This window comes from Lagopus leucura, unplaced genomic scaffold, assembly GCF_019238085.1.
Source record: "Lagopus leucura isolate 7727_CA_CO unplaced genomic scaffold, USGS_WTPT01 Super-Scaffold_100018, whole genome shotgun sequence".
Taxonomy (NCBI): Eukaryota; Metazoa; Chordata; class Aves; order Galliformes; family Phasianidae; genus Lagopus; species Lagopus leucura.
The window spans coordinates 9,537,673-9,565,617 of record NW_024962272.1 but is presented as its reverse complement, the minus strand read 5'-3'; the positions used below and the strand labels follow the sequence as shown (position 1 = coordinate 9,565,617).

Genomic DNA, 27,945 nt, shown 5'->3' with positions numbered 1-27,945 from the left:
TGAATTGTAGGAGTCAAAATACAAATGTGTAGTGAGTTGGCTTGAGTTCTCAAGTTGCAACGAGTTCCTTGTATTGAAAAACAACAGCACTGTCTGAGCAAATATTGCTGGATAAAACAACATAGGAAAGAAGTAATTTATAACAAACTTTTGGCTATTCTCTCTGTCCCTTGCCTTTTCTACTTCATGTTAATCTGCATTAACAAAATTTATAATAGTTGATATCCCTGATACCAGATTTAAGCTGGGATAGTAATCATCATGCTTATGAAGACAGGAATGGTATAATTATGAAAGAAAATCATGCCAAAAACTGAAACAAAATGCGCCAACGCTGACGTACCCAAACTGTAGATACAGATGTAATTTTGATTTTGTAAAGGTTTATACATCTTCCTGGAGAAATGAATAAGGCAAAAAAAATGAGCCAAAAGCCAGTGATAGATAATGTACAACAAGAATATGGTGTTCCATAGAAGCTGGTCTGTGAAGTTTGGAGCTGGGAGCAAATGAACAGGCTTTTGAGATGACATAAACAAGTCTCTGTATTTTTTACATGTAAATGTGAGCATCAGACAAACATAGAACCTATATTATTTCTGCTGCTAATAGAAGTCGCCCACACTGCAAATTTGGTTACTCCTGCCAGAAGAGTAATAATACAACATGTTAGAAAGAGACTGACAGTGAGAGGGGTCTTGTGCTACCACAGCATACAGGCTGCAGCCTGCTGCCTAGTAGATCTTCAGGTCTCTGACAGCTTTCCTTGGCGAAGGTCTCTTGACGCTTAGTGATTTGTATTTAGAATCCCATGATCTCAAGCATCTTCATGAGATTTTAAAATATAATATGATGCTTATTGCAACAGAATGATAATCGACTTCTTCAGATATTTTCTTACAAGTTTTTTGCTAGACAGTGCACAAACATGAAAAAATGTAGTATCTGCAAAATATTCCTCTTGCGTGTCTGGTGGCTCAGTGCTTGATACTACTGACTTTATGTAGCTAGGAAATCTCTCTGTGCAATGCTTTTAAGTAATTTCTCATTCCATATTGTTTTCTGATTCATGCTAGAAAGGCATCTTGTTTCTTCAGTCTTGACTGCCTTCAGTTTATTTGCCCTTGCTGCCCTTGTGTTTATCTGTGGGACCTGAGACACTAATTCACACACCTTGACTATGCCTTGTTCAGCACTGGCTATATCCCTCCATTATGGTAAAAGCATGCTGAGTTTTAAAAGGCTTCTGCTATTTATTTGTTTCTTCTTTCACTGGAAGTTCTGTAATTCATTTTATCTGCCCTGGAATAGTGCCAGGAAGATAATTTCTCTGCTGAATTTTTTTTTTTTTTTTAATTGAAGCATTTCAAAGCATGTGATTATAAGAATGTGCATCACACGTTGCTTACACATTAGATACTCTGAACAGCAATTCACATCTAGAACAGCATGTCTGCCACTGAATGCTAAAATAATATTTTAATAAATGTGTTTTTATATAATATATCTATATAAATATATATTTTAATAAATATATTTATATAATATATTTTTTAAAATATATAATTATTCAAGGTGTTAAGACAGAAGGGCAACTTTGGAGAAGAATTTTAAACCACTCCACAGGGCAGTTTAACTGCCAGATTTCATTACAGATCTTGCTAGATAATACCACTTAATGAAGTCTTGTCACTTATTTTTCTTTCTTTCTTCTGTATTATTTCTTTTTTATCCCTCCAATGTATGCATTGGAGAAATACCACTGGCAAAGCATCCCATCTGTGCCTTAATTCAAGCAATAGTATTCAGCTACTTAACATCTTCCTAGATTTAGTTTTCATTTGTTTGTCAGTTCCTTGTCACATTGTTTAAAAACATTTATCACCTTTTTTAAGAGAAGGAAACTGAAAGTATTACAGGAATAAAATTACGTTAACAGAAACAATGCCTCAAAACTGGAAGACTTCTGTGTAGAATTTCACGTATCTGTAGTTATAGTTGTCAGTTTATTGGAATGATGACAGATTTTAGGCTGTGCCTTAACAGTATACTTACATGAAATTCCTGTCAGGTGGTACAGTGCATTTTAAAATGAGGTAAAAATGATTATCTCCCATTCTGGAGGCACAAACACTGAATTGCAGCAAAGCTCATCAAGTTAGGTTAAGAATGTAGTAGCAAACCAGAGCCTGTCTCTCCTGAGTCCCAGATTAAAGTAAAGTCACTATTTCCAGGCTGTCGCTACTTCTTTGCTTCAGTACACAGCTCTTGTCTAGTCATTATTTCCCTCTCACTTTCCAAAATCTACCATTTGTTGGCAACACATGGAGAATAATTGGGTGAGGGTGTGAATATCCTTGTTGCATGTTAATCACCGTTCTTAAATAAAAAATTGCTGTATTGTCAGTGACCCTTCTTTATAACGAACTCATAAGCAACCCTGTTTTGTCCTTTTCTTGGTTACTTATATGGAAATCTGTACAAATATTTTGTTACTGGGCTTTTCTATGCAGTCTTAAGGGTTAAAAATGTCCCACAGAGCAAATAAAGACATACTGATTTGCATTAATTTTGACAAATTGGTAGGGAGAAGCTAGAGAATTCAGTCATTAGAAAAGTTTTGCTCTTCCTGTGTTTACCTTGACACTTTTTATTTTGGCTGGCAGATACGACCAACTTCTTGAGTTTTGTTAAAGAAAAGTTTATGCATTAAACTTAATACCATGAGGGACTAAGACTAAACTGTTCGCATGAAGCCATTAAAATCCATCTGGAGGATTCCTCTTAGAGTTATCCCTCACCTTCCAAACCCTTAACACTGGATAGGTTACTGCTACCTGAAAGAAATCCGAACTTCATCTTGAAAGTGTTATGCCACAGATCCTGTGACATTTAATTTCCTCTCCAGATTTTCGTTAGTCCTACAAAGCTTGAGCCTCATTTCCAGTTCTGATACTTTGGACTTCAGCTTTCAGCCTCCTGCTACTTAGTATTCTCCAATCATTTTTCACAATGACCACATTTCCATCTTCTTGTCTGAGTGAGCAGAAGGGACAAGAGAGAGATCTTTTAGGAACAGAACTTTTGGGTGATATGATCTGAGGCACTGAAAGGGGCTTGGAAGCCTTCAATAAGGATGCACATGGAGGTGGGGATGCTGGCTGTTCAGCCATTGCTGCCCCTTGCTGCCAAGGGATGAGGCAGGATCCTGGAAAGGGTTCAGGAATCTCTTTCCTGAACAGTGTGTGGAGCTGAGTGTGATATCATGGTTTTCATATGGAAGGCCTTTTTGTTTTCTGATTAGCTGATATCACAGAGAGCCTCAGGTTAGCTTTAATCATGATAGGCAGGAGTGAAGCAACTGGCATTATCAACTATCCTATCTCGCATAGCTCTCTCTTTTTCCCAGCTGAATAAAAATATTTAAATCGGCCAAAGCTGCCTCTTTAACTGACACAAAGGGATTTATTCCTTCTTTTTGTGTGCATCAGTTTGTGCCTGTGCATGTGTGTATTTCTTACCTCATTTCTATGTATTATATAATGGTTGTTAGAAGCCCATTGAAGAGCCAAAGCTGTCAGGTATACTAAGAAGGCCTAAGTACGCACCAGAAGGATATTTTCTGTATTTTAAAAACCAGCTCTAAATGCCTGTTGGTGCTAGTAATAATGTGGATGCCTGGACATGAAAGCTGACAAGGGTTTCTCCCTTGACTTGTGTAAGCATAAACATGGGAGCCTGGCACGGTTTTCTGCTACTCACCTGCAACGTGGAATTTGACAACCCCTTGAAAAAATGGGAAGGGAATGAGTTACAAAATCATAGAAGACAGACTCACAGAATAGCTTTGTTTAGAAGGGACCTTAAAGATTATCCTGTCCCAACCCCCTGCCATGTGCAGGGCTGCCACCCACCAGCTCAGGCTGCCCATGGCCCCATCCAGCCAGGCTTTGAACGCCTCCAGGGATGGGGCAGCCACAGCTTTTCTGGCAGCCTGTGCCAGTGCCTCACTGCCCTGAGTGAAAATTTCCCTCCTAACCCCTAACTTAAATTTCCCCTCTTTTAGTTTAAAGCCATTCCTTCCTTGTCTTATCACTATCAGAATGTGTAAACAATCGGTCCCTCCCCTGCTTGTAAGCTCCCTTCAAGTACTAGAAGAGGGGAATTTTTTTACTAAGGGAGCAGTGATGTTCTGGAATAGGTTGCCCAGAAAGGCTGTGAATGCCCCATCTCTGGAGGTGTTTAAGGCCGGGTTGGATGGTGCTCTGTGCAATCTGACATAGTACTTGATCTAGCAGCTGGCAACCATACCTCTGGCAGGAGGGTTGAAATGTAATAATTCTTTTGGTCCTTTCCAGTCCAAGCCAATCTATGATTCTACAGTTCTGTGTCTGGAAGGCTGCAGTGAGGTCTCCCTGGAGCATTCTGGGAATGGAGCAATCCCAGTCTGCATTGCCAATGCTTTGCTCTGTACCTTCTCATTTCTTCAAGGAGGGGAAATGCAAGGTCTTGCTATCTAAACTACAAAATGACATTGGTAAAATCCTGTTTATCCTCTCCATTTCCGGACATTCCTAACTGCAGATTTCTCTGCCTGGTCTTGTCAAGTTTTCTGTGTTTTTTTTTGTTTGTCTGTTTGCTTGTTTTTTTTTTTGGTTTTTTTTTTGGGTTGTTTTTTTTTTTTGGTGAAGCTCAGTAGCTGGGAAATTCTGGAAGGGCAGTGGAATGGTGACACTTGAATGTCACTGGAATTTATTGCATATTGCTGATTGCGCTGTGTCCAGTAAACCAGATAATGTTCCATGAAATATGCAAAAGAAAGGTAGAAGCTGATTGCCTTCCTTGAATAACAATGGTGTAAGCATATCATGCTCCAGAGGCAGCAATTGCAGCATGTCTATCTCTTACGTTAGACAGTGTGCAATATGCAATTCATATAAGCAAAGCCCTTTCTGTCCATAGGATTTCTGCAGAGATACATAAGGCTGTGGTAAGACGAGCAGCATCTCTCAGAACAGTATTTCATTGGTGGCATCCGTCTTACACTTAGTGATGCCTGCTATAATTTGTACGGAAGATCCTAAATTTAATCAGTGCAGATCTCCTAAAATAACCTGGCAGATTTTAGTAGGCAAACTGCTGCCCTAACAAGATATAACAACATAGGGTCAGATTACTGATCAAATGTAGTATGTTTGACATGTAGAGATGAATATATTAAAACTTAAAAGATATCAGTCAAAAAGATAAAGTTTATTTTCTTCAAAATAAAGAGCAGATGAAATTAAGTCATTTTAATGAAAGATATAAAGGACTGAGTTTTATTCTTATCTCTAAGACTTCAACCAATTCAGTAACCTTACATCGGTGATCTCTCCCTGCTTATGGTCTCTCCAAACACTTCAGGAATAGCCAAGGCAACTACTTTGGATGATTTCTCAAGCAAACATGATTCAGAACATTCCCTGAGTATGCTGAAGTGGGCAAACAATGCATCCCCTCTGATTTGGGTACTGCTGGAGAAAGGCTTTGCAGCACTATTTGGCCATAGGAGCTCTCCGAGTCCCTGGGAACTGAATGTGTTCAGAAGGCTGAGCTGGAGGCAAGCCAACAAGACTAGTACCTTTGTGCCTTTGGTATAGCCTTGCTCCTGGAGTAAGAAAAGGGCCTTTATTTTCTTAACGAATATTTTGAACTTGTAGCAATGCACACAATTGGCACAATCATTGGTGCTGAGAGCAGTGTAATGCGCAGGTACTTGGAGACCCACAGGTTAGTGTGCACGCAACCACCAGGAGCAGGGAAGAGGGCATGAACAATTCTAGATGGAGGAAGTGTGAGTTACTATCTCAACTGTAACTAACTCACACTCGTCAAGCTTCAGTGAGCATTCCGTGCTTTTACAGAGTTTGCAGGATGGTGCTGTTAATTCTTCTTGGTTAAGAAAATATTCCCATCCTGTCAATGCTCAGGTTTCTCCACCCTGGGCTGATTGACAGAATGGGTACTTTATCAGCTTATTTCATAACACCACAAAGCAAAGATAATAGAATCACAGAATGGCCTGGGTTGAAAAGGAACCTTAAAGATCATCTATTTTCAACCCCCCTGCCATGGGCAGGGTTGCCAACCACTAGATCAGGCTGCCCAGAGCCACATCCAGCCTGGCCTTGAATGCCTCCAGGGATGGGGCATAAAGATGTCCACAGTGCTTTGTGATCAGATGGCATTTGTGCTTTGGAAAGTCATATTGCTGTCTCAGAGGACCTTCAACAAATCCATCCCTAGACACTGAGAAACAGAGATAAATAAAGCACTATATAAAGAGCATTCTTCTAAGCTGTGCCTTGCCCATCTTTGGCAACAAATACACAAGTGACTCAGAAAATAAGATGTAACAAAAAGCAGCCTTTGGTGTGGCACTGACAGGCTGCATTTGTTGCTTCCTGGAAATATCATGACTGATTGTAATGCATGATCAGATAATCAGTTTAATCAAAGCTAGAATCTCCCGTAACGATTTAAGACAATAAAAAATTATGCCAAGCGAATAACTTTTTCCCTCTCTTAAACAACTTGTTCATCAAAATTCTTTCTCAACCTTCTGTTTTTAAATATTGAAACCGCAGATTCTGAAAAATTTCATGCAAGTTCTTGCTGGGGTGTTTCTTTCTGATGCAAATTTGACTAGGACATTTATTTGTATGTTGGAAAACTTTTTTAATGCTCGCTTAAAATATTTTGCACAAACATTTAATAACAGAACTTTTCTTGATTTGTTCTTTACCAATGACATGACAATGGCATATGCAATATAAATATAAGGCATGGCAATGGATCAAAGACAATTTACTGTTCTGTGAATTGCACTACAGATTGAAAACACTGAGTCATACAAGCTGTCACTTAAATGTCTTTACAGGAATCTTGAATTTATAACAGGTCTTGTTACAGTCATCCAATCCATTAAAAAGAAGTCTTTAAAAGTAGCACATAGTTACCTAAAGTGGACACTGATACAGGTAATATTCAGGTTGTTTGTGGTGTGGCTGCTAAAAGGATTAACTTGTTCATCACTGGCTGCAAGATCTATTTAGTCATTACAGCTATAGTATCTCTTCATACAGATTTACTCAAAGGATCATAGTGTAATAACTCTTAAAATGTCTCAAGGTGGAACAAACAGCAGCCTTGATATTGTACTACATATTCAATACGAGATGTTGCTCAGAATTTCTGAGGACATTGGAAACTTCCAGTCCAAATAGGAACAGTGATAATTTTTCAGGTCTCATAGGGAAGATTTTAGTACAATACTGTGTTTGCTGCATGGATGTAGCTGCAAAGCTTCCCAGAAAAAGACAGGATGTACCAGTGTGTGCAGGTAGGCAGAGAGTAAGCCAAGGGCCACAAGAGCTACTGGGCAGGAGTGTGTGGCTTCCACTGGTTTCCACTGACAGAATTTGGTGTGTCTCTAGTTTGCTGATCTCAGCCATACGCCACCTAGGGATATGGTTGAGGTGGATAGCAGCAGGTAGGTAGAAAAGCAGTAAGGCCTGATTACAGAAATGCATCCTCCACTTACAAAACTGTGCATTCACACAACAGGCTTCTGCAGATGGTATCATTGTCTAGGCACACTAACCTTCTTTCTGGTTACAAATAATGTTAGTTGAAGTAGGAAATTTTCTATGGTCCGCATTGTCACACTCTGAAGACTTATAGCAGGCATGTAGTCTAGCTGGCTGTTCAGTTTGCATTTAATTCAATGACTGCGTAAAGATTCTCCTAAACAGATATGAAGATAGATAGCTTACCATGGAAGTGATATGCCTTAACTAAGAGAGTGTCTGTAAAATTTTCTTTTTTTTTTTTTTTTTTTACTTACAAGCAAGGCAGTAACTGATGAACGAACAGATTTGGACTGACATCAACCACAGTCCTTCCATACAGGAAGAAAAGAATCATTTTCTGCAAGTTCAGTAGCTTCTGGTCTTTCTAAAGTGCTCTGTATCTGTTTTGCATGCTGACAACAAGGTATAAAATACTGAATACTTCAAACAGCTTTGACACTTTATCAGAAAGGGAGGATCACAACCATTCTGCACTGGGAAACAAACTAGCATCCTTCAATTGCAATCCCACTGCTGATAGAAGGACTAAATACAGTGCTGTCTGCTAATTCTGCTTATATCTGGCCACCACTGTCAAGGCATCAGCAAGCAACAATCTTCAGAGAATCTGACAGCAGACAGCAGGAAGTCTTGGTTTTCAATCAAAAACTCCATTGTAGGCTTGCTTCTCCATGAGACTTTACAGCCCAACATTTACAGATGCACCCTCTAGGGCAAACTAGAGCCAGAGCTGTAGTGAAATTATTATCCTTCACCCAAGGAAACCATAGATGAAACCATAGAAATCAGTATAATTGACAGAATTTCTCAAGCCAGTTAAAAAATGATGGTGGGGTGGGACCTGAAAGAAGCAGTTCTTTGTAGAGTATAGGTGTAAGGATTAGGCTAACCTTTTTCCATGGTGTGGCTTAATGAAACTATTGCTGAGCATGTGCTGTCCTCTATACACTTGCTTGAAGAACTGACAGGAAAACTGGGGACTGATGACCTAACTCCTCATTTTGAAACACAGGTGGTGACAATGAAACATTTGAGGCTGAAAGCCGATGACTGAAAAGCGTTTTTTTTCTTCCAGGAACTTCTTTACACAGCTTCAGTGAACAAGCTTTAAGCTTCATCTGAATATACAAGCTGTGTGAATGAGTTGCCACTTTGGCCTCCGTTCAGGCTGGGGACTAAGTGGGAAATGAATGAAAGCATCAACTAATGCCAGTGGAAGCTCTGATCCTGCAATCACCACAGCTGAGTGTATATGTGGTCTTCTCCATTTAATGGGAATGAGAAACAGCCTGCTGTTTTTAAGTGGCTGTCCAGGATTGTGACCTGAGGTGTACTGAATATGAGCACCAGCACGTGAACAGTACTGCACTGTGCAAATGTCCAGGAACGACTGAAAAACCACCAACCCCCTCTTCAACTGTCTAAGTAAAAATGTATTTATGCATGCAACTTTTTCATTAAGCTTGCAAGAGAAAAGCTCTCCTGGGTGGAAGAAAGCCAGCACCATTGCTCACCAGGGTGCAGACATAGCTGTACTGCTAGTACACAAAAGGTGTCCTCCACAGAAACCATTTCTGATTACATCAATTTCATTGTCAATTCCATCACTTAAATCCACACACACATACACACACACACACACAAAGTTAAACATCTCTACCCTTCCAGTTTGTTTCAATGACTTGCATATAGAATCTATATCATAAAGCTACCTGTGCCCTTCAACAGAGATATTTTACATATAGATTATCAACATGTTTTTCCAGACCAAAGGAACAAGAAGTTAGGTTAATTTAATAGAAAAAATAAAATATGGAATAACATTGATTTTGGCCAATATCAATTACAACAAAACTACCCTATTTTACAAATAACAACTGAACATTTTACACATGTACAGTATTTTTTCACTAAAAATGAATTTGGATTAACAACGTGTCAGGTTTTTTTTTTTTTTTTTTTTTTTTTTAAAGAAAACAAAGATATTAAGTTTTTCTCTATAATAGTGTTAGAGGCATTTGTAAGTACCCAAACAAACTCTTTACAATCTATTACATAATTAAATCTCAATTATGAATATATATTTATATAATATATATATAATATTAACTTAAACTTTGAAAGCATTATGTTCTAGTTAAAATTGTTATATTGAGAAATGAGGCAGAAACAGACTAGTAGTTAAACTAGCACAAATTAAATTCTCATAACTTTTCATGTTTAGCAAGAAATCTGTAATGGGCACCAGAGGAGCTTCACAGGCCTCGTCTACAGAACCAGACATGGGTTGTAATATCTATCTGCTCTCTAGCAAAGTGGGCATAGGTAATTTTTATATTTAAAAAGGAGGTTCTCTTTGTTTTCTAACATTTACGTGCTTAAACACCTGCAATACATTTTCTACTTGTGTGTCCTAGAGCAATAACAGAGTGACTTTGCACGTTTTAAGTATTTGTCCCACAAAACTTCTTTGCAGTTCAGTTTACTGTTTTCTGCTAAAATGAATGGTTTCCAAACAGCATGCTAGGTGAAACTGATGAATATATATCAAACAACTGTGTACCTGGGTATAGAGACAAGACAGAGACCTGCCTCTCTCACCACTCCAGGGTGGTTTTGCAGTGAGGTAACTTCATAGGCCTCAACAGCATTGTTCCTGCTGAAACTTGTATTAGGAGCAGTTAAAAGCAGATTCAGGCCCATCAAGACAAGATTGTTATATCAAGAAAACAGTTGATTTATTGCCCTATATGTTAATACTCCTGGAGATGTATTTGGCACAGTGTTACAAGCTCAATTATAAATCCAGTCCTGTAAACACATTCTGTCACATACAGTCACACTGGCATTTCTGTATGGGCACTATAAAATATCCCCACATACTTGCATGATAATATCCCCTTTTTGGTGAACGTTACAAGACAACAATAATTTATGAATACTCCTTACATGTTAGCAACTTTTCAATTTCCACGTATACATTACTCTTGCTTATGCAAACCAAGAGTAGTATCTTCTAAACTTGTTCACAACAGGAACAATGTTTTTGTGTTTTTTTTTTTAATTTTTTTTCAGTTTATTTGAAATAGCTTTTACAATTTAAAAAAATAAAATAAAAATCCTAGCGTATCTGTTAATAAGCTAGCTGTCTAAAAATGAGATCTATATGACAAAAAAAAAAAAAAACACTTTGGGCAAAACATATATACACACTGCATGTGATACAAAAAAACAGCACACAGCAGAGGAAGTAGGAAAGAATTGTGTGCAGAAATGATCATTTTTCTTTTTTAAATACTGGTACAAAAAGGACAGAACTTGGTCCTGCAGATGACAATGTTTCTGATTCCCTTAGGGACTCATTTCCTGAAGTTCCCCATCAATTCACAAAAAAGACTAATGCAAACTTTTTTGTATTGTTTAGTTTTAATCCGTGTAAACGTGTGTGTATTCTTGAAACACTCTTTGAATATCCTGAGGGGGAAACAAACAGGAAAAAAAGGGAAAGATAAAGACCTTCAAAAAACAGAAATAATCCTAAAGTTGACAGGAAATCAAATCATGAATTAAACATTAATTTTGGCATCAAATGCTTTGGTCACACAATACTGACTCTGTGATTCTGGATGCTCAGCTCTAAACACCCAGTTATGAAAGGTAGGCGTGTTGTAGGTTTTCCATCTAAGTTCCAACAAACAGTTCACCATCTCCCCAGACAAACAGGGGGGAGAGAGAGAGAGGTGGCTTTTTTTTTTTTCCTTTTCAATAATACGTGTTAATCTATAAGTCTACAGGAGCAGGAGGACTCTGGGAGGTGTGAGTTCACCCCTTGTGCGTACATGTTCTGCAACACAGTTGCTGGAGCACTTTCCGCTGGCAGAGATTGTTCTTTTTCACCAGCATACAGAATCCTCCCTCGGCCCAGGACTCTTCCGTGGCTTCCGGAGGGCAGCAGCAAGAGAAGAAGGGGAAGTTGAAGGTTTGGAGAGCATGGTTTTTACCATGGAGGGAGGTTTAATTGGTCAGATAGGTAGATTTGGTTGAAGAGACCATTCAGGAGCAGGTAGCAAGTAGGAAATTTGGTCCATCAGAAGGAATTTCAGTCAACAGCATTTTATTTTTCAGGAAGAGATTTTGTGTGGTCCGACAGGGAATGATTGGTATCCATTTGTGAAAAAGAAAAAAAGATTAGAAAGAGAATAATTAGAAAACAGTGATACTTACAGCAAAGGAATTTGTTCTTGATTTTCATGAATCAAAAGAATAAAATAGACAAACCATGAAAAAGGAATAAACATTCTCAACAGATATTCAAATCCTACATAGTAACACATACCCAGTGTTTGACTGTCAGGTGGTGGAATGAGAGCCTCCACACTCGGTAACTTAACAGAGGAAAGACTTCTGTCCCTTCCTTGGCTAACCTACACTGTTGAGGGAACATGCCATGCAGTAGGATCCCATTGCATGCCACTGCAATTGCCTCATGGTCCATGTGCTGCTCTGCAACTGCACTCTCAAGAACAGGGCAGATGAGACAGAGGAGAAGTGTCCTCAGTTCTGGGCAACTGCATGTATACCTAGATGAAGCTGCGTGTGGACAACTAATCAGCCCTACCATAATGAAGACCAAACTGATGTACACATATAGGCATGTAAGATTGTATTTTATAGTGGGAATCTTTCATACTGCTTAATGCAGGGCTTTATTTCAGTATGATCTTCCTCTTGGACAGCAATTCTTGAGCTGTTATCTACAAGTAATTAACATAGTAACATTTTCATAGAAGAGTAACATTATCTCAAAGTCTCTGTAATTGAGATTCGTGAAAGGAATGAATATTAGTGAATAATGAAGCCAATCATATGCAATATGAATGATATCTTTGTTGACTCAGAGTACCTGGAGGAAGTTTAAGTCTCCATAACAAATTGAGTGCCCTCTATTCTTTTCTTTCCTCATTACCTTCTCACGTAATTCAAGTAATACTGCAATTACTGAACATCCTTTTTACTTACCAGCATTTCCACGGTTTAAAGTGGTGAAACACATACACGCAATTCTACTGACAATACACTAGGGTCCTCTTATAAAAATCTTTTCAAAGCAATGATTTTTGAAAAACAGGTAAGGAAGCAAAAGTAGGCTGCTGCAGGTAGGGGGGAAACTATTTTAGGAAAATGCAGTTGTATATGTGACTAATTCCATTAATACACTACTTGTGTCGTTTTCTCCTTTTCATAAATCTGAAAAAGGTACGAAGTAATGTAGCCCTAAAATAGAGAATATAACAAAAGAAAAGAAACCAAACCAAACTAATACATGTAAGAAAAACTGCCAGAAGGGGTAAAAAAGATCTTTTCAGGAAACTGCACTCACCATCCTTGCAGACTGTTCCCACTACGCAGACACCAGAGTCTAGGTTATAACCACTTGGGCAGATGGTACAGTTTCTGTCTCCTTGACCACTGCAATCCAAACAGCTGGCATCACATCTGAAAGACAGTGGTTGGGTTTGGCCTTATGGCCTCACCAAATGCGAGAGCACCCAGGAGAAACCTTCTGAACTGTAAAGGGCTTGTTTGCTGTTTCCAGAGGTATCAGCTCCTCTAGCAATGACAATAATTTAAAATGTAACCTCCCCTACAACTCAGTCCTGCTTTTTTTCCTCCAATCACTCTTTGTGAATATATTTTTTTAGTAAATAACTGCATATATATAGTTCTTTGGAACTACATAGAAGTAATAAACATGTATTAAACAGACAGTGCATCCATGTGCCATTAAGGGATGGGCTCAAAGCCATGTGATGGAAAAGATTGACCTGTGCCTGGTGATTTCATCACCTTTCTGACTTCATTAGATTTCGACTGTATATTCATCTATTTTATTTTATTTCATTTCATTTATTCATTTATTTATTTTTGAGTGCAAAACTGGAAAACCGTAACACATTGCAAGTTGGGGCTGTTCAGCCTGGAGAAGGCTCTGGGATGACCTGATATTGGCCTTTCAATATCTTAAGGAGAATTGTAACAATGCAGAAGACAGACTTTCGAGTAGTGCCTGCTGTGAAAGGATGAGGGAAAATAGTTTCAAGCTAAAAGAGGGGAGATTTAGATTGGATATAAGGAAAAAGTTTCTTTATTATAAGAGTGGTGAGGCACCTGTGCAGACTGCCCAGAGAAGTAGTGGATACTCCAGCCTTGAAGACATTCCAGGTCAGGCTGGATGGGGCTCTGAGCAATCTGACTGAGCTGTAGGTGCCCTTGTTCACTGTCGGTGAGTTGGATTAGATTACCTTTAGAGGTTCCTTCCAACTCAAATGACTCTTTGATTCTGTGATTCCCTTCCTGCCTTGAATTCAGCGTGAGTCGATAATGAATTATTCCAAAGGGCAAGTGGTATTTATTTAACAAAGGAAGGAATAAAAAATTACTTCCCTCCTTTGCTCAGCAAAGTCTTTTTGAGGGCTCATTCACCCACTGGTACATGCAGATGAGCTATGCTGGACAGCAAATCTTGTAATATATCTACACCGTGTTTCTGTCTGCAGCTGAAGAACTGAAATGGTCCTCATGAACAATAATTAACTTACTATTAAAAAGATTCCACTTTGCCTTTTTTTGATTTGTTATTGAGAAACAGATCCTCTGCCAGATTTGTATATTCTGCATTTCTATGCTTACTTACAGGCTCTCACTACAGGCTCTTTAAAGTCAAAGACATATGTGCGGAAGAAAAACACTTTCAGAATTTCCATTTAATGTAATTCAAAATTAAAAAAACCACTTCTTACTTCATTTGTTTGGCATATTTCTTTTTTTTTTTTTTTTTCTCTTTTCATAAATATTATCTTTCTCAACACAGGAATTCCTAACATACTGCTAGTTATTAGAAACGTATATTACCACGGATCATACCTTTTGCAGCTTTTGTATCCACTTTCAGTAGAGTGATCAAGGTAGTAACCAGTACTGCAGGATTGCACACACCTTCCATCTTCCATAAAATAGCCCTGTGTGCAGTTTATGCATGCATCTACTCCACCACCTTAAAACAGAGAGAATATACACTCTATTATTGGCTAGTTCCCCCTACCTACTGCCTAACAAACACCATATCTCTAGCTGTAGCAAAATCTTACTGCCATTTTAGAGACAATATTTAGCCTTACTTACCTTCTTTCAAAGAGTAACATCAAATTATAAAGGTGTACATTTATAAGAAACCATATTGCATAGTTTCACTATCTTTTTTCTGAAAGAAATAGGTGTTGGTAGTTCTGCAAGTGCCACAGAATTTACAAATCGTTCTTACAATCCAGAAAGAAAATGGAAGGCATTGCAGGAAATTAGAAAGAGCATTATAAAAGGAAAAAAAAAAAAAGAGCATTCACACTTTCAATTATATTTTTATATTAGCTAACAGAGTTTGGCCATACATATAATATGTTAGATAACTATCAAAAGAATTCAGAGATTACATGTCAGCAGTCACATTATGATACAGTAAAATAATATAAGAGCTAAAAATAGAGAGTAAAGGAAATAATGCAAATAAATGTCAGTGAGATACCTGCACATGTTGCACATGAACGGTGACATGGTTCACATTCCCTGCCATTATGGTATTTTCCATCTTCACAGCGGATAGCACATTTTGTGCCATGCAAACTATTATAAAAAGGAAAAAAAGCACAGTGGTCAGGTAGATAACAGCAACAACATACAAGCTCATTCACAAATCAGTAGTTCCCTTTAAAAAAACAGCAACTCGTAGATCAGGATTCACTGGCTTCCTTCGTAGGTCATATTTTACAAATGACAGCAAATGACTTCAAGAGGGAATTAAATACATTTTCATCTATAGTGAAAAACAGGAGCTGTTTACAAACTATTGTAAATACAAGTAGGAGAGGACAGAAAAAAATGAACAATGTCATTATCCTAAAAATTCAGGCATGCAAAATACAATTACCCATGAGGAATTTGGCACAGGGTCAACACCACTGCATTTAAAAAAATACACAGGACCTCATGCTTCATGTGAAAGATCAGCAGCATTTCCTGATACTGCTCTACAGCACAGGTCAAGAGCAGACTGACAAGTAAGGAAGCTGCCACCCTTTTCTGACACAGCAGTTTTCTTTGAAATCTCCAATTCTGCATGGTGTGGGAGATTTGTCTAGATTACAGCTAAAGGTATTCTGCCCGCAGGCACTTTTGAGCAGGAGCGTAAGGTACTGACTAACAGAGGAAAAAGGAATAGCATAAAGAGACACATCTCCATACCTATGCTCTAAGCAGCGTTCATGCTTTCATTTTTAAATAGTAGGGCTTTTTTTTTTTTTTTTTTAAAGTTAGGACTTCTCTGCCATGCCTACCATCTTAAATAGAATCTCAGCTTTCACCTGACTGAACTCTTTCTCAAAAAATGCTCTTCAGCTACAGGGATTATCGCATAAAGCGAGAGCTAATGCTGTTTTGCAAACTGAAACCAACAAAGTTTTGCATGCTCAGCACCACTGGGAATTCTGAAGAGTAGATACGGTCCCAGGTTAGCAAAAAAAAAAAGAAAAATTCAACAGATGTGAGAGTACCTACTTTTGCTCAGCAACAACCTCAAAGTGCTTTATGAGTCAGGTAGCATTATCATGCTTTTACAAATGGGAGAATTAGTCATTTGCTTGAGTTTAGTTAATAGGCCAGTAGCAGGATCAGAACTTGGATACAGGCCTCCCGAGTCCCACCCAAACTCCTGTCTACTGATCTAACAAGACCAGAAAATGCATTTTCTTGACAAGAAAATGCGCTAATCTTTGGATCACCAGGGAATGCAAAATGCATGTCCTGGAGATGATACTGATTTCTGATTTGTCATATCCATGCAGATGATGTTCCTTGAAAACATTACCAAAAACCAGTCTCAGCTGGCTAATATTATCCAAGTAAACGTTAGATATAAGTGACTTTTTAGACATTTGTTTCTCCTTCTTTTTCTCACAGATTACACTTGTCTTTCTCCAGTGGTCAGGTTCATGCTCCTGAGAAATACAGGAAATGTGGACATAGCTGTGACAGAGACTGTGTCCTATAAGGTCACAAATATGCAGTCTTGGGTATTCTGACATATATGCCAACTGTTGGAACTTCTGAACTGCTACCCTGTTAAATTGATTTCACAGATACATAGAAAGCCATGCTGAGTATGTTAAAATTCTCCAAATCTCTAACTGGGATTGAAAATTTAATTACATTTTAAAAGGAAAGCAGATACTCATATTTCACAGAAACTGTAAACAGACCACATTCAATCCTATGCTTTCCTTCCCATTAGATCACACTTCCTCTTCAAAGGGTCTCTTTTCTTGTTTTTTAATTATTATTTTTTTTTTTTAAAGAAAATATGTATTTGTAATAAAAACTGTGCAGGCACTTGAAAAATAGAAATGCAATATATTGATATGAAAAATCCTTTACAAAATGTGAGAATCTAGCTCTTCATGTTCTGTAAACAAACACCTTTAAGCTTTTACTGTCTGAAATAAAAAATTCCACTTAGACAAAAAGTAAAAGCTCAATGTCAAAACATTTGCAGAACACTGTACTCTGAAAGAAGAACCCCTACAGTTACTGAATACCAAGTTGATATTTTTTATGGCATGAAGCCAGCATACACTCCTTCACAGACTTTTTAAGATTTTTGACCTTAGCTGCTTATATCAAAAAGGTCATTCATTCATAAAGGAGCCTGGAATACATATTGATGCTTTGTGGGCCTTACCTATCAGTTTCAGGAATGATTAAGTCCTCCTATGAAATAAAAATATCCACTGCTGCTTAAAATAATGTGCACACTGTATCATAACAGAAAGGAGCCTGAGGTACTTGAGATAAGTGAATGACTGATGTATGAAGAAACACAATAAAGATAAGAAAATAGTTCCTAACTATCACAGGAATGAATCAGAGATTAATATGACTCATCAGCTCAACCTCTAAAATAATCCTTGAGTGCCACACTGGAGGTCAAAGAAGTGCAGAAGTCAGTTTTCCACATAAGTTTGGCTTTCACTATACCTGAAATGAAAGGTCTTTTAAAAACCCTTTGTTGGCCAAACTGGCACAATAAAATACTATATTAAAACCTAAACATCAATGGAAAACATGAAACGGTGGCAATTCAAGGTTGAATAGCTATCTAGTATTCTTCACTGTACATCCAGTCTCATTAGCCTCTTTGGTACTGCTTTTAGAGACGGCTGTCTTTTCCTTACCTTAGCCCATGTTTGCATTCTGTGCAGATTTGGAATTCAATGCATGTCTTACAGTTTTCACTGCATTTTCGGCAAACAATCTTATCTACAAAGAAAAAAAGAAAACAGCCCAGAAAACCTTGGTCAGTTATATTTTATAAAACTATCTGGAGATATTATTATGTGTCTTACAGTTTTCTAGCTTGAAACCAGAAAGACAGACGAAAATGTCTAAATTCTGTCATTAGGTTTTTCCTTCAGCAGATCTATCCATAAACACTATCTTCATCATATTATATCTGAAGCCTCTGCAGAAATATCATGTTCTGAGGTTGTTCAAAAATCTTTGTAAACGCTTTATATTTAAACTATTTACAATATGGACTTACACTGGCTTTTCATACAGCAGGTCAAGAACTAATGGCTGCCATATGTTCCAGGAATTATCCTGCAATTTACATTTTACACCTTACATGCAAATAGTCTGTCCTATCTTATATGTATTGCTGTTCAAAGAAACAATTTCGATCTTAACAAAGATGAGACATAATTTACCTAACATCTGCCTTCTCATCTCATGAGCTCCCTACTTCAAGAGAAGTCTCTGAGATGTGGTGCCATGTAACTCTCTGAGAAGAAAAACCTTGTGGTCCCATTTTTGTAAATTTTCATTTACACATCTTGGTTGGGTGGAAGGGAAATCCCTTCACTGTAGTTCTCATACACTGGCAAATGGAAAAATTAGAGTAGTACCTGAATTTACTAATCCTCAAAAATGAACAGACAGCTTCATGGCACAGAGAGTAAAAGGTTAGGTAGATCACTCCGAAAGTAATGCCTCCTATTTATTTCCATGGAAACTACAACAGATACAAAGAGCAAATAACACTATTTGATAGAGAAAATTCTCAGCTACAAAATAGTATTTTTCAACACAGTCTCTACCATTAGCTGATTCATACAGATGAGCTCGTCGAGATGCTCTTCATTTCATGGCATGGATGCTTGGCTATCCAGAACGTCGCCTGTCTTTCACATTGCTGTTGCCACTGCTGAAATGCACCACCCACCACCTCACTGTGCTCACATCTACTGTTCAGTTTCTATAAACATTCAGCAAGTATCGATAAATGTCAGTTGGTGTAACTTTTTCTGCATGGAGAAATTCAATTCTACCCTTTTGCTTCATTCTCAGTTCTGTGTCAGATGCCATTTTGTCAGACTGCCCCTCTATTGCCATCTGTCTCACAACAACAAAATGTAATGGAATATTGGTGGGAATGTTCAGACTACCAACATCTTCTGCCTCTGACATTGTAGGTCAACATAACAGAAAAGGAGGCATTACTTTCGGAGCAACCCTCGCTCAGGTCTTGCAGTTGAATCAAGCGCTTTGAGCACATGTTTGTATTTTAAGCACGTGTCTAAAGCTAACTGAAGTCCATGTAGTTTAAGCATATGTTTTAATATAAGTCCATTTTTGTTACACAAAGTTGGAAATAAAGTGGGCAATCTCAGGAGGAAATGGAAGCCCTGCATCTCATGTGGCAGAGAATTACTGCTCTTGAGTTATCATCACAGGTCAGAAACCTGCCTGAAACATTAACTGCAACCACCTTTTCCACCTGAGGAGCCTAATTTTCTCAGAGATCCAGTTCAGCAACCATGGTCAGTTTCTCAGCTGCCTCTTCTACAGCATTCTCACAGCATGGGAGACTGGGGAATTGGAATGCTTCGTGCTCACAATCTGGACTTTCCCTTCTGGAGCGGCAGTAACCTGCTCTGTCCTGCAGCTGACTGCGGACTACATAAATTCTGCTGGTTACTCCCATTCACAACCACAAATGAAATCCTGCCTCTAAGCATGATTTTTAAAATGAAGAAAGGTTAATTTCTGAGTAGATTCTTGATCACACTTAGCAACAATGTAATAAGAGGAGTAGGATAAGAGATAGATGCATTCAACATACTTTTCCTGCTTATCAGTATTCCATCAGCCTCCCCAGATCAAATTCTGTAGCCCAAAATAAAGAAACAGTAAGTAATACTAACTCTTATCCAGGTAAAACCCATCGGGGCAGGTGGTAATACAGCTATTGGTTACTTCATTCAGGTAGTAGCCAGATTTACAGGTCATGCACTGGTCACTATGGCCTCCAACACAGGTTTCACAATTGGGTGAGCATTTTTTACAGCGTTTCTTGTCTGCATTGTAGTGACCAGGTGGGCAGGTCGAAACACAGATCCTGCAGACAGCAGGGAAGAGAAGGCAGAGTCGTTAATGAAATAACCTGCCACCACATTCCTGGACCATGACTGCAAAGCAGAAGTATTTCTCAGCATTGCTGCTTTTGTAATGATCAAGTGTTTTCTAATGATCATGTAACCCTCCACAGCATTGCATCAGGCTGTTTCTGCTTTTCTTTTTTTTTTCCTACAGCACATGCTATCTCACTGGCAAACACCTCGACAGTCACACTGTACAATTTTTGACCATCTACATCTTTTCCTATCTTATTCAAATACAGTCACTGAAGTTGTAGTTGCTATCACAGTTACACACAAATAACCTCTCACAAAAAAAATGAGGAAATAATCAGGGAAGTGTGTTTGAGTGCTGTACTTGAAATTCTGAAACAGTTGGGTTTTTTTTAACTCCTAAGAAAATTTGTCAAAATTCGAGGAAAATAAATAATCCATGACTGCAGCAAAGAGAAGAGAAAAGGAAGTTAAGATACACACTAAGGAATCTATGAAGCAAAGATTTTTTTAAATTTTGGTCTTACCGTGTGTTGTTCTTGGATTTGTAGTAGTAGTGAAGACAGTCAGTACAATGATCTGGTCCTGGCCCATCACACCCTACTTTACTGCATTCTGCATTGCACGGACCTGTATGAAAAGCAAAATACAGGAAAGGAATTAAAACTTCTCCTTTGGTACTTAGCACCCCTCAAAATATACTATTTTAACACAGAATACTATTACTGTGTTTTTGTGTATTTGAGCTTATGTCCAAACTGTAATTTGACCACAGTGAAAGGAGAAATTTTTTAATATTTGAAGATCTTTGCAGACTCTGGCCTCAGTATGTGTCCATATTGATACATAATTTTTAACAGCCATGGCATCTTCTGTGTAATCTATCAGATACTATTTCTGAATCCAAACAGCCTACTTTCTAACGACTAACAAATCAATCTAAATTTTATCTAGAAACATGCAAAGGCTTCTGAAATTCATAATATGAAATGATCAGCAATGCTGCTTATCACAAGCAGGCCAACATAATCACCAGCTATTCTAGTCAACAAAGGGGCAGGTGGTCCAAGTGGCTACCACAGCAGAAGTGATCCAGCCCCCAGTGGCCAGACTCACCTCCCTCTGTGCTGCTATATGCTGCAAAAGCCTCGACTAACTTTTGCTTATTAGCAAGTCCTTCATCTCATCCAGAGTCATGTTTACATTTTCCAAACAGTTCCAAGCAGCTAGGGAATGAGAGAGCCATCATTTCCTGCCTTTATGTAGGGTACAAGGATATGTGAGAACTCTCAACTGTGTCAGGATCATTGCTCCATAGTAAATGAAACTTCTAAGCTTTCCAGGCACCTTTACGTGGCTCTTAATATCAAGTAAACTTGAATGAAAGTAAGTTCATACAACAGAAGCTTAGTGACCTTTACAGCAGAGACAGCAGTGTTTCGTCATCTATCAAAACAAGGGGTTGAACAACTCTCCAGCAAAAATAGGGACTGCGTATCTGACACACTATGACAGGAGACTGTAATAACAAACTTCTGAATTGAACACTGTGCTGTTAGCTTGCAGGAGTTATGCTTAAGATTCATCAGCACTGAACACCTAGGTAAAGGTACTGACACTGTCAGAATACATGTAGGAATACTGCCAGCTTGACTTATTCTGCAGCACAAAAAATCTAACGCTTTTGAAGCCTAATGAAAACACTGAAAAACTTCTATGGGGATAAACAAGAAACAACGTACGTAGATGTAGAAAATAATATTCTTCACAAATACGTTTGTGCACACATATATTATTTATGAAAAGTAGTGCATTCTACATAGAATGTTAACCATAGCTTAAAAATACGAAACTGTCTAAAAACTCATATGTTATGAAACAAATTGTTCTGAAGTCCCACTACTTCCAAACCCAGAATATCCTTATGAAACTGTTTTTGCAAAGTCATTCTGTCAACACTGTGTTCTAGCTTCAGTACGTTGATTTTTCCACTTACAAATATCATGAATCCTGCATAATTGTTATCAATTTTGCCGCTGCACTTCTAACTAATCAGATGAAATATAAATACAACCTTACTGTTCTAGTCAGAGGAAATTTATGAAAAGCTCAGTTTATTAAACATATTTCTGTTTGGCTATTTTTGTTTTTGTTTCTGGAAACTTTCAGTACTGCCTAATTCCCAGGCACTGAAGGCCACAAATCCTACAGTGGCATCAGAATCCTAGTCTTGAACTAATGCAAAAGATCTAGGAGACACAAAGCATGGAAGAAAACAGATACTAAGTAAGCAAGCCAGGAGTCTTCACAATGTATGACCATATTTTGACAATACAAAGTCCAACATTTTATATATGCAGAGTCTCAGGGCAGTAAATGCACGGACTAAATTAATGTACACACCTGAATAATCTTCTGTTCCATAATCTTCTGTAGGATCTTCAACTGGGCTGGAGCGTACTCTTTCCACTTTTGGAAAATCATTTCTTGGCGAATATGGCTGGATGGATGTTCCATACAGTACTAAGGACCACTCTTTCAATTTGCCTAAAAGTATTAAAAATCTAGTTTTATACATCATTTCATATTTTCTCTGTCTTACAAAATGTATCACTGTGAACAGGAACTCTAAGTAGGCATGAAAGACTTTGCTTAGTTTAATATTGAAAGTACAATCTGTGTTGCACTGTAAACTGAGAAAGCATAATTTTTTCAACCAGATTTTACACAGTATTTTTTGCACTCCCTCCTCTTGTAAGTCTAATTAAAGTCTGTACGGGGGAACTCAATATAAACCATAAACAAAAACCTTAGGCCATATAGTTATTTGGAAAACTTATACTGATATTCATCAAGGAGCTTTTACTATAGATTTTGCTTTTCCTCAGAAAATGAATCGTCCAGTTATTATTATATCTCTCAACTAACTAGCTGTATTCAGAATTCTGACTTCAGAACAGGGTTATATTTTGTCAATTATTACTCATGAGTACATTTCATAGCTTTATGGAATACATCTCAGTGAAGAGGAAACAAACGCTTTTAAAGTCTCTATAGTAGAATATCAATGTGCCTTTCCTTCTTATTTTTCTTGGCCTAGTTATTTTACAGATATGTCACTTCACTGTCTGACCAATATTTTACGCTCTCAGTATCTAAGTGATAGAAGAAAATAAGTGTTTTTCAGCCTGAAGTATTTAAGTACTTTTATGTAAGTTCTGTGTTGTGTTTTTTTTCAAGTTGTGAGTCCAAGCTGTCAAAATGTAAATATTCAGACTTCGCCTCCCTGTCCACACTCACCACTAAATTAATTCCACGAAAAGTGCAAAAGACTCAGGTCTGAAATAACATTTCAAGCAGTGATGGATAAAAAATTATATCCTGGCTTGAAAACATGGTAATTAGGTTTGGTCTTAACATAGCCTCTTGATTACATTTACCTATGTTGAAGCAGCAGGTTGTGAAATGTACAGTTCTTCTTTACATCTGTTCTGTTTACAGCTCTTCTTAATAGCCAGACCAGTTATCCTCTGGGCTTTTTATGCCCTGATCTGGAAGTCTGGGATGCTGCTTCGAATATACCCCCAGTGATTCAGGTGCAGACAGTCAGAGAGTTCCTCCTCCATCTGGACTGTGACAAGTCCATGGGACTGGATGGGCTGCACCCTCGGGTGCTGAGGGAGCTGGCGGGGGTAATTGCCAAGCTCCTCTCAGCCATCTATCAGCGTTCCTGGTTAACTGGTGAGGTCCCAGAGGATTGGAGGCTTGCTGATGTGACTCCCATCTTCAAGAAGGGCCATAAGGAGGATCCGGGGAACTACAGGCCTGTCAGCCTGACCTCAGTACCAGGGAAGGTTATGGAGCAAATCATCTTGGATGAGATTGCACAGCATGTACGCAGTGTCCAGGGGATCAGGCCCAGCCAGCACGGGTTCATGAAAGGCAGATCGTGCTTGACCAACCTCATCTCCTTCTATGACTGGGTGACCAGTCTGCCAGATGAGGGAAGGGCTGTTGATGTAGTCTTCCTAGACTTCAGCAAAGCCTTTGACACGGTCCCTCACAGGCTTCTTCTGGGGAAACTGGCTGCCTGTGGTCTGAACAGGTCTACCCTTCTTTTGGTAAGGAACTGGCTAGAGGGCTGTGCCCAGTGGGTCGTGGTGAATGGAGTGAAGTCCAGCTGGCGACCCGTTTCAGGTGGTGTCCCCCAGGGGTTGGTACTGAGGCCCATCTTGTTTAATACCTTTACTGATACCTAGATGAGGGGATTGAGTGCACCCTCAGTAAGTTTGCAGATGACACCAAGCTGGGAGGTAGTGTTGATCTGCCTGAGGGTAGGGCGGCCCTTCAGAGGGATTTAGACAGGCTGGACCGCTGGGCTGAGGTGAATGGGATGAGGTTCAACAAGGCCAAGTGCCGGGTCCTGCACTTTGGGCACAACAACCCCATGCAGCGTTACAGGCTGGGGGATGAGTGGCTGGATGAGTGTGAAGAAGAGAAGGACCTGGGGGTGTTGGTTGATGCTCAGCTGAACTTGAGCCGACAGTGTGCCCAGGTGGCCAAGAGGGCCAACGGCATCCTGGCATGCATTGGAAACAGTGTGGCCAGCAGGAGCAGGGAGGTGATCAACCCCCTGTACTCAGCACTGGTGAGGCCGCACCTCGAGTACTGTGTTCAGTTTTGGGCCTCACTACAGGAAAGATGTTGAGGTCCTGGAGCGTGTCCAGAGAAGGGCAACGAAACTGGTGAGGGGTCTGGAGCACAGGTCCTATGAGGAGCGGCTGAGGGAGCTGGGATTGTTTAGTTTGGAGAAGAGGAGGCTCAGGGGAGACCTCACTGCACTCTACAACTTCCTCAAGGGAGGCTGTGGTGAAGAGGGATTTGGTCTCTTCTCCCAGGCAACGAGCAGGACATGGGGTAATGGCCGCAAGTTGTACCAGAGGAGGTTTAGGTTAGACATAAGGAAGAACTTTTTCTCTCAGACAGTGGTCAGGCACTGGAATGGCTGCCCACGGAGGTGGTGGAGTCGCCGTCCCTGGCAGTGTTCAAGAGGCGTCTGGATGACGTGCTGCATGATGTGGTTTAGTGCTTGTGGTGGCAATGGTGATGAGGAGACGGTTGGACTAGATGATCTTATAGGTCGTTTCCAACCTTGTGATTTTATGATTCTCATCAGAAGATTAAAGAGAAAAAGAGGGCGCATTTTTTTCTGAATTTGAAAGATTCTATTTTGGGATGCCATCATGAGGCCTCCCCTCAGTCTGCTCTTCTCTCAGCTGAGCAAATGAAGAGACCACAGCTGCTCCTCACACATTCTGCCTTCCAGACATTTCACCATCTTTGCAGCTCTCCTTTGGATGCTCCCTCATAGCTTTATGTCCTTCTGTTGTGGCACCCAGTGCTGTAGGTGAGACTGCACAGCACAGCGAGCCCCTCCCCTCACCCGCTGGCAGTGCAGGGCCTGCTGCACCCCAGGTACGGTTGCCCTTTGGGCTGCCAGGGCACACTGCTGGCTCATGTTCCTCTTGCTGTCACCACAGCTCCCAGATCCCCATTCCACAGGGCTGCTCTCCAGCCTCTTTTTCCCCACTCTGTGCATATATCCAGAATTGACAAATTCCAGGTGCAAAATCTGGCACCTGCTCTTGTTAAACTTCATCTGATGGGTAACTGTCCAGCTCTTTAAGTCTCGCTAAGCTGAGGAATCTCCTATTGCCAAAGAATGATCACTATCTGACAGATACTAACACAGCTCTCTTAAATGATTTGTCTTGGAGTGAATATAGCTTCACCATGTATGCTCTCTGTCCTTTCTGCATTTTAACTCACTTTTACAGCACACTGATTATAATATATTGAAAGCAGCTGAAAACTGTTTGCGTTGCTTTGTTACTCTAAATTTTTTCTCCTTGCCTTTACTGTGCTCCAATGATCACTAAAGTTTCAAAGTGTTGATTTTATATGTCTTCCAGAACACTGGTAAAAGTACTGAATACTACAAAAAAATATTTGCAAGGACCCACTAAAAATAACCACAGGCACTGATGCTTCTTGGGCACAGAATATTGTTGTGTCCAGACTTACTGGAAGGGTTTGTACTAACATACTGGCAGTAAGGTTTGGGGCTTTGACCTCATACCTAATGCAAGAGAGCAGCAAGAGGAATAATGTAGGGTCTGTCAAGAAATTAGCTGCCTTTTAAGAACTATTCAGTAAATAAAGAAGGAAAAAATTCATGTGACTTGCCAGCAAATAAATGAAGCCCGCCTCAAGGCAGGTTTAATTTGTACAATGAAAATATTTCAATAAACAATTACATGTACATATACTCTCTTTAATAATGAATAGACAAAGTGCGCACGTTTATGCCAAAATCTTTCTTTTCCCATTTTTGGCTGCTTCCATCATTTTGTTTGGCTGTAATAATCCCTTACCCTGCTTGTATTTAGTACATAGCAGAGGTCCCATGTTATATGTGCAAAAGAAAGGGTATAGCACAGTGTTTCACAGAAAGCACAAGTCCGTTTCCATAAATTCTACAGAATTAATTGCAGAAGTCTCATGCACTGCTTTATGAACTGGACCCTGCCATTCTTTACAGGCAACAGATGTGGCATTGCCTTGCCAGGGCAGGGATATGATGGCATGTTGGGTTTTTGTTCTCAATTTGATTACAGGAAAACTTCAGCTCTTAATTATAAGACCTTTCAATACTTAAACAAACACATGCACACAAAGAAACAAGCATGATGGCAATATCAGCCTGATGAACTGCAGGCTACACAGGCACTATAAATTGCATGGAAGTACCTTCTGTTCACATCCTGTTCAGTGTATAGACTAACCCTAACATGACTAAACAGCTGAATATATGGCATCCACTTTCACAACTTTCTGAACTGACGTGTTACTAGACAAATTTCATTAAGAGGTAAGAATAAGTCTAGAAAGCTGAGGGATGTATTACTAAATACTGTTCAATGAACCAGGATTAAAACTCACCACCAGACCACAGCCTGTGAAATCTAAATGCATATAAACACCTAAGATCCAAAGAAGTGATTTACATTGTGGTAAGAAGAAACTAAAGAGTATCCCGTATGATTCCTTGAGCATATGAGCTTTCTTCCTCAGCTCAGCTGAGGAGGTTTACTTTTCTCCACATCCTCTCTTCTTCCAGAGGCTGACGCAAAAAATGATCAGCTCCATATAACTAGCCACCATACAACTGAGAAAATTATATACAAAGAACAGAAATGAACAGATTATTAAGACCTATACAGTGAATCATATGAAAGAGAAGCATGTAGGAATAGTATAAAGCTGGAAATGCATGTGGTGATTTGGTGACATAAAAGGGCTATGAAAGATGTCTGGTGGATAGCCCAGATGAAGAATTTTCAAAAGGCTCTGTTCTAGGTTTCGGTGTAGGGAGCGTGCCAGGGCACAGAAAAGAGGGCAACAGCTGAAGTGTGTTGCTCTTTGGCTCTCCTTCATGCCTACTGGATGAGCCACTGGGTTCCGCAGTTGCATAAACGTCTATCCTAACTTGTCCTTTAGGCTGCAGAGATTCCAGCTGCTCTAGGATTACTAAGTGCAAGACTGAGTTGAAAAAACCTGATTTTTGTCTGTTTTCCGTTTAGTAAATTATGACAATCAAATTATGCTGTTTCTTCTATCAAATTCAAAAGCACTTAAAATTATCTGGATGTACAAAAAAATCAGTATAGTTTTGTTCTATGTAGTCTATGACTATTTTGCCAGATACCTTTTTTGAATGACACTTTGCTAAG

At 39.2% G+C, this 27,945-nt stretch overlaps 1 protein-coding gene across 5 annotated transcripts in view; it reads right to left on the bottom strand.

Moving 5' to 3' along the window:
- The window catches only part of PCSK5 (proprotein convertase subtilisin/kexin type 5), a 267,838-nt gene that overhangs the window by 55,608 nt on the left and 184,285 nt on the right, over positions 1–27,945 (bottom strand). For 4 of the 5 annotated variants that reach the window (XM_042877361.1, XM_042877366.1, XM_042877363.1 and 1 more), the window contains exons 14-21: positions 22,556–22,699; positions 20,680–20,782; positions 19,946–20,139; positions 17,915–17,999; positions 15,214–15,311; positions 14,559–14,688; positions 13,015–13,130; positions 11,474–11,572 (exon numbers count right to left, since the gene is read on the bottom strand). In XM_042877361.1, the coding sequence (XP_042733295.1) occupies positions 11,474–11,572; positions 13,015–13,130; positions 14,559–14,688; positions 15,214–15,311; positions 17,915–17,999; positions 19,946–20,139; positions 20,680–20,782; positions 22,556–22,699 (969 nt within the window). The remainder of the gene's footprint in view (positions 1–11,473; positions 11,573–13,014; positions 13,131–14,558; positions 14,689–15,213; positions 15,312–17,914; positions 18,000–19,945; positions 20,140–20,679; positions 20,783–22,555; positions 22,700–27,945) is intronic. The other variant, XM_042877362.1, reaches the window with a different exon arrangement.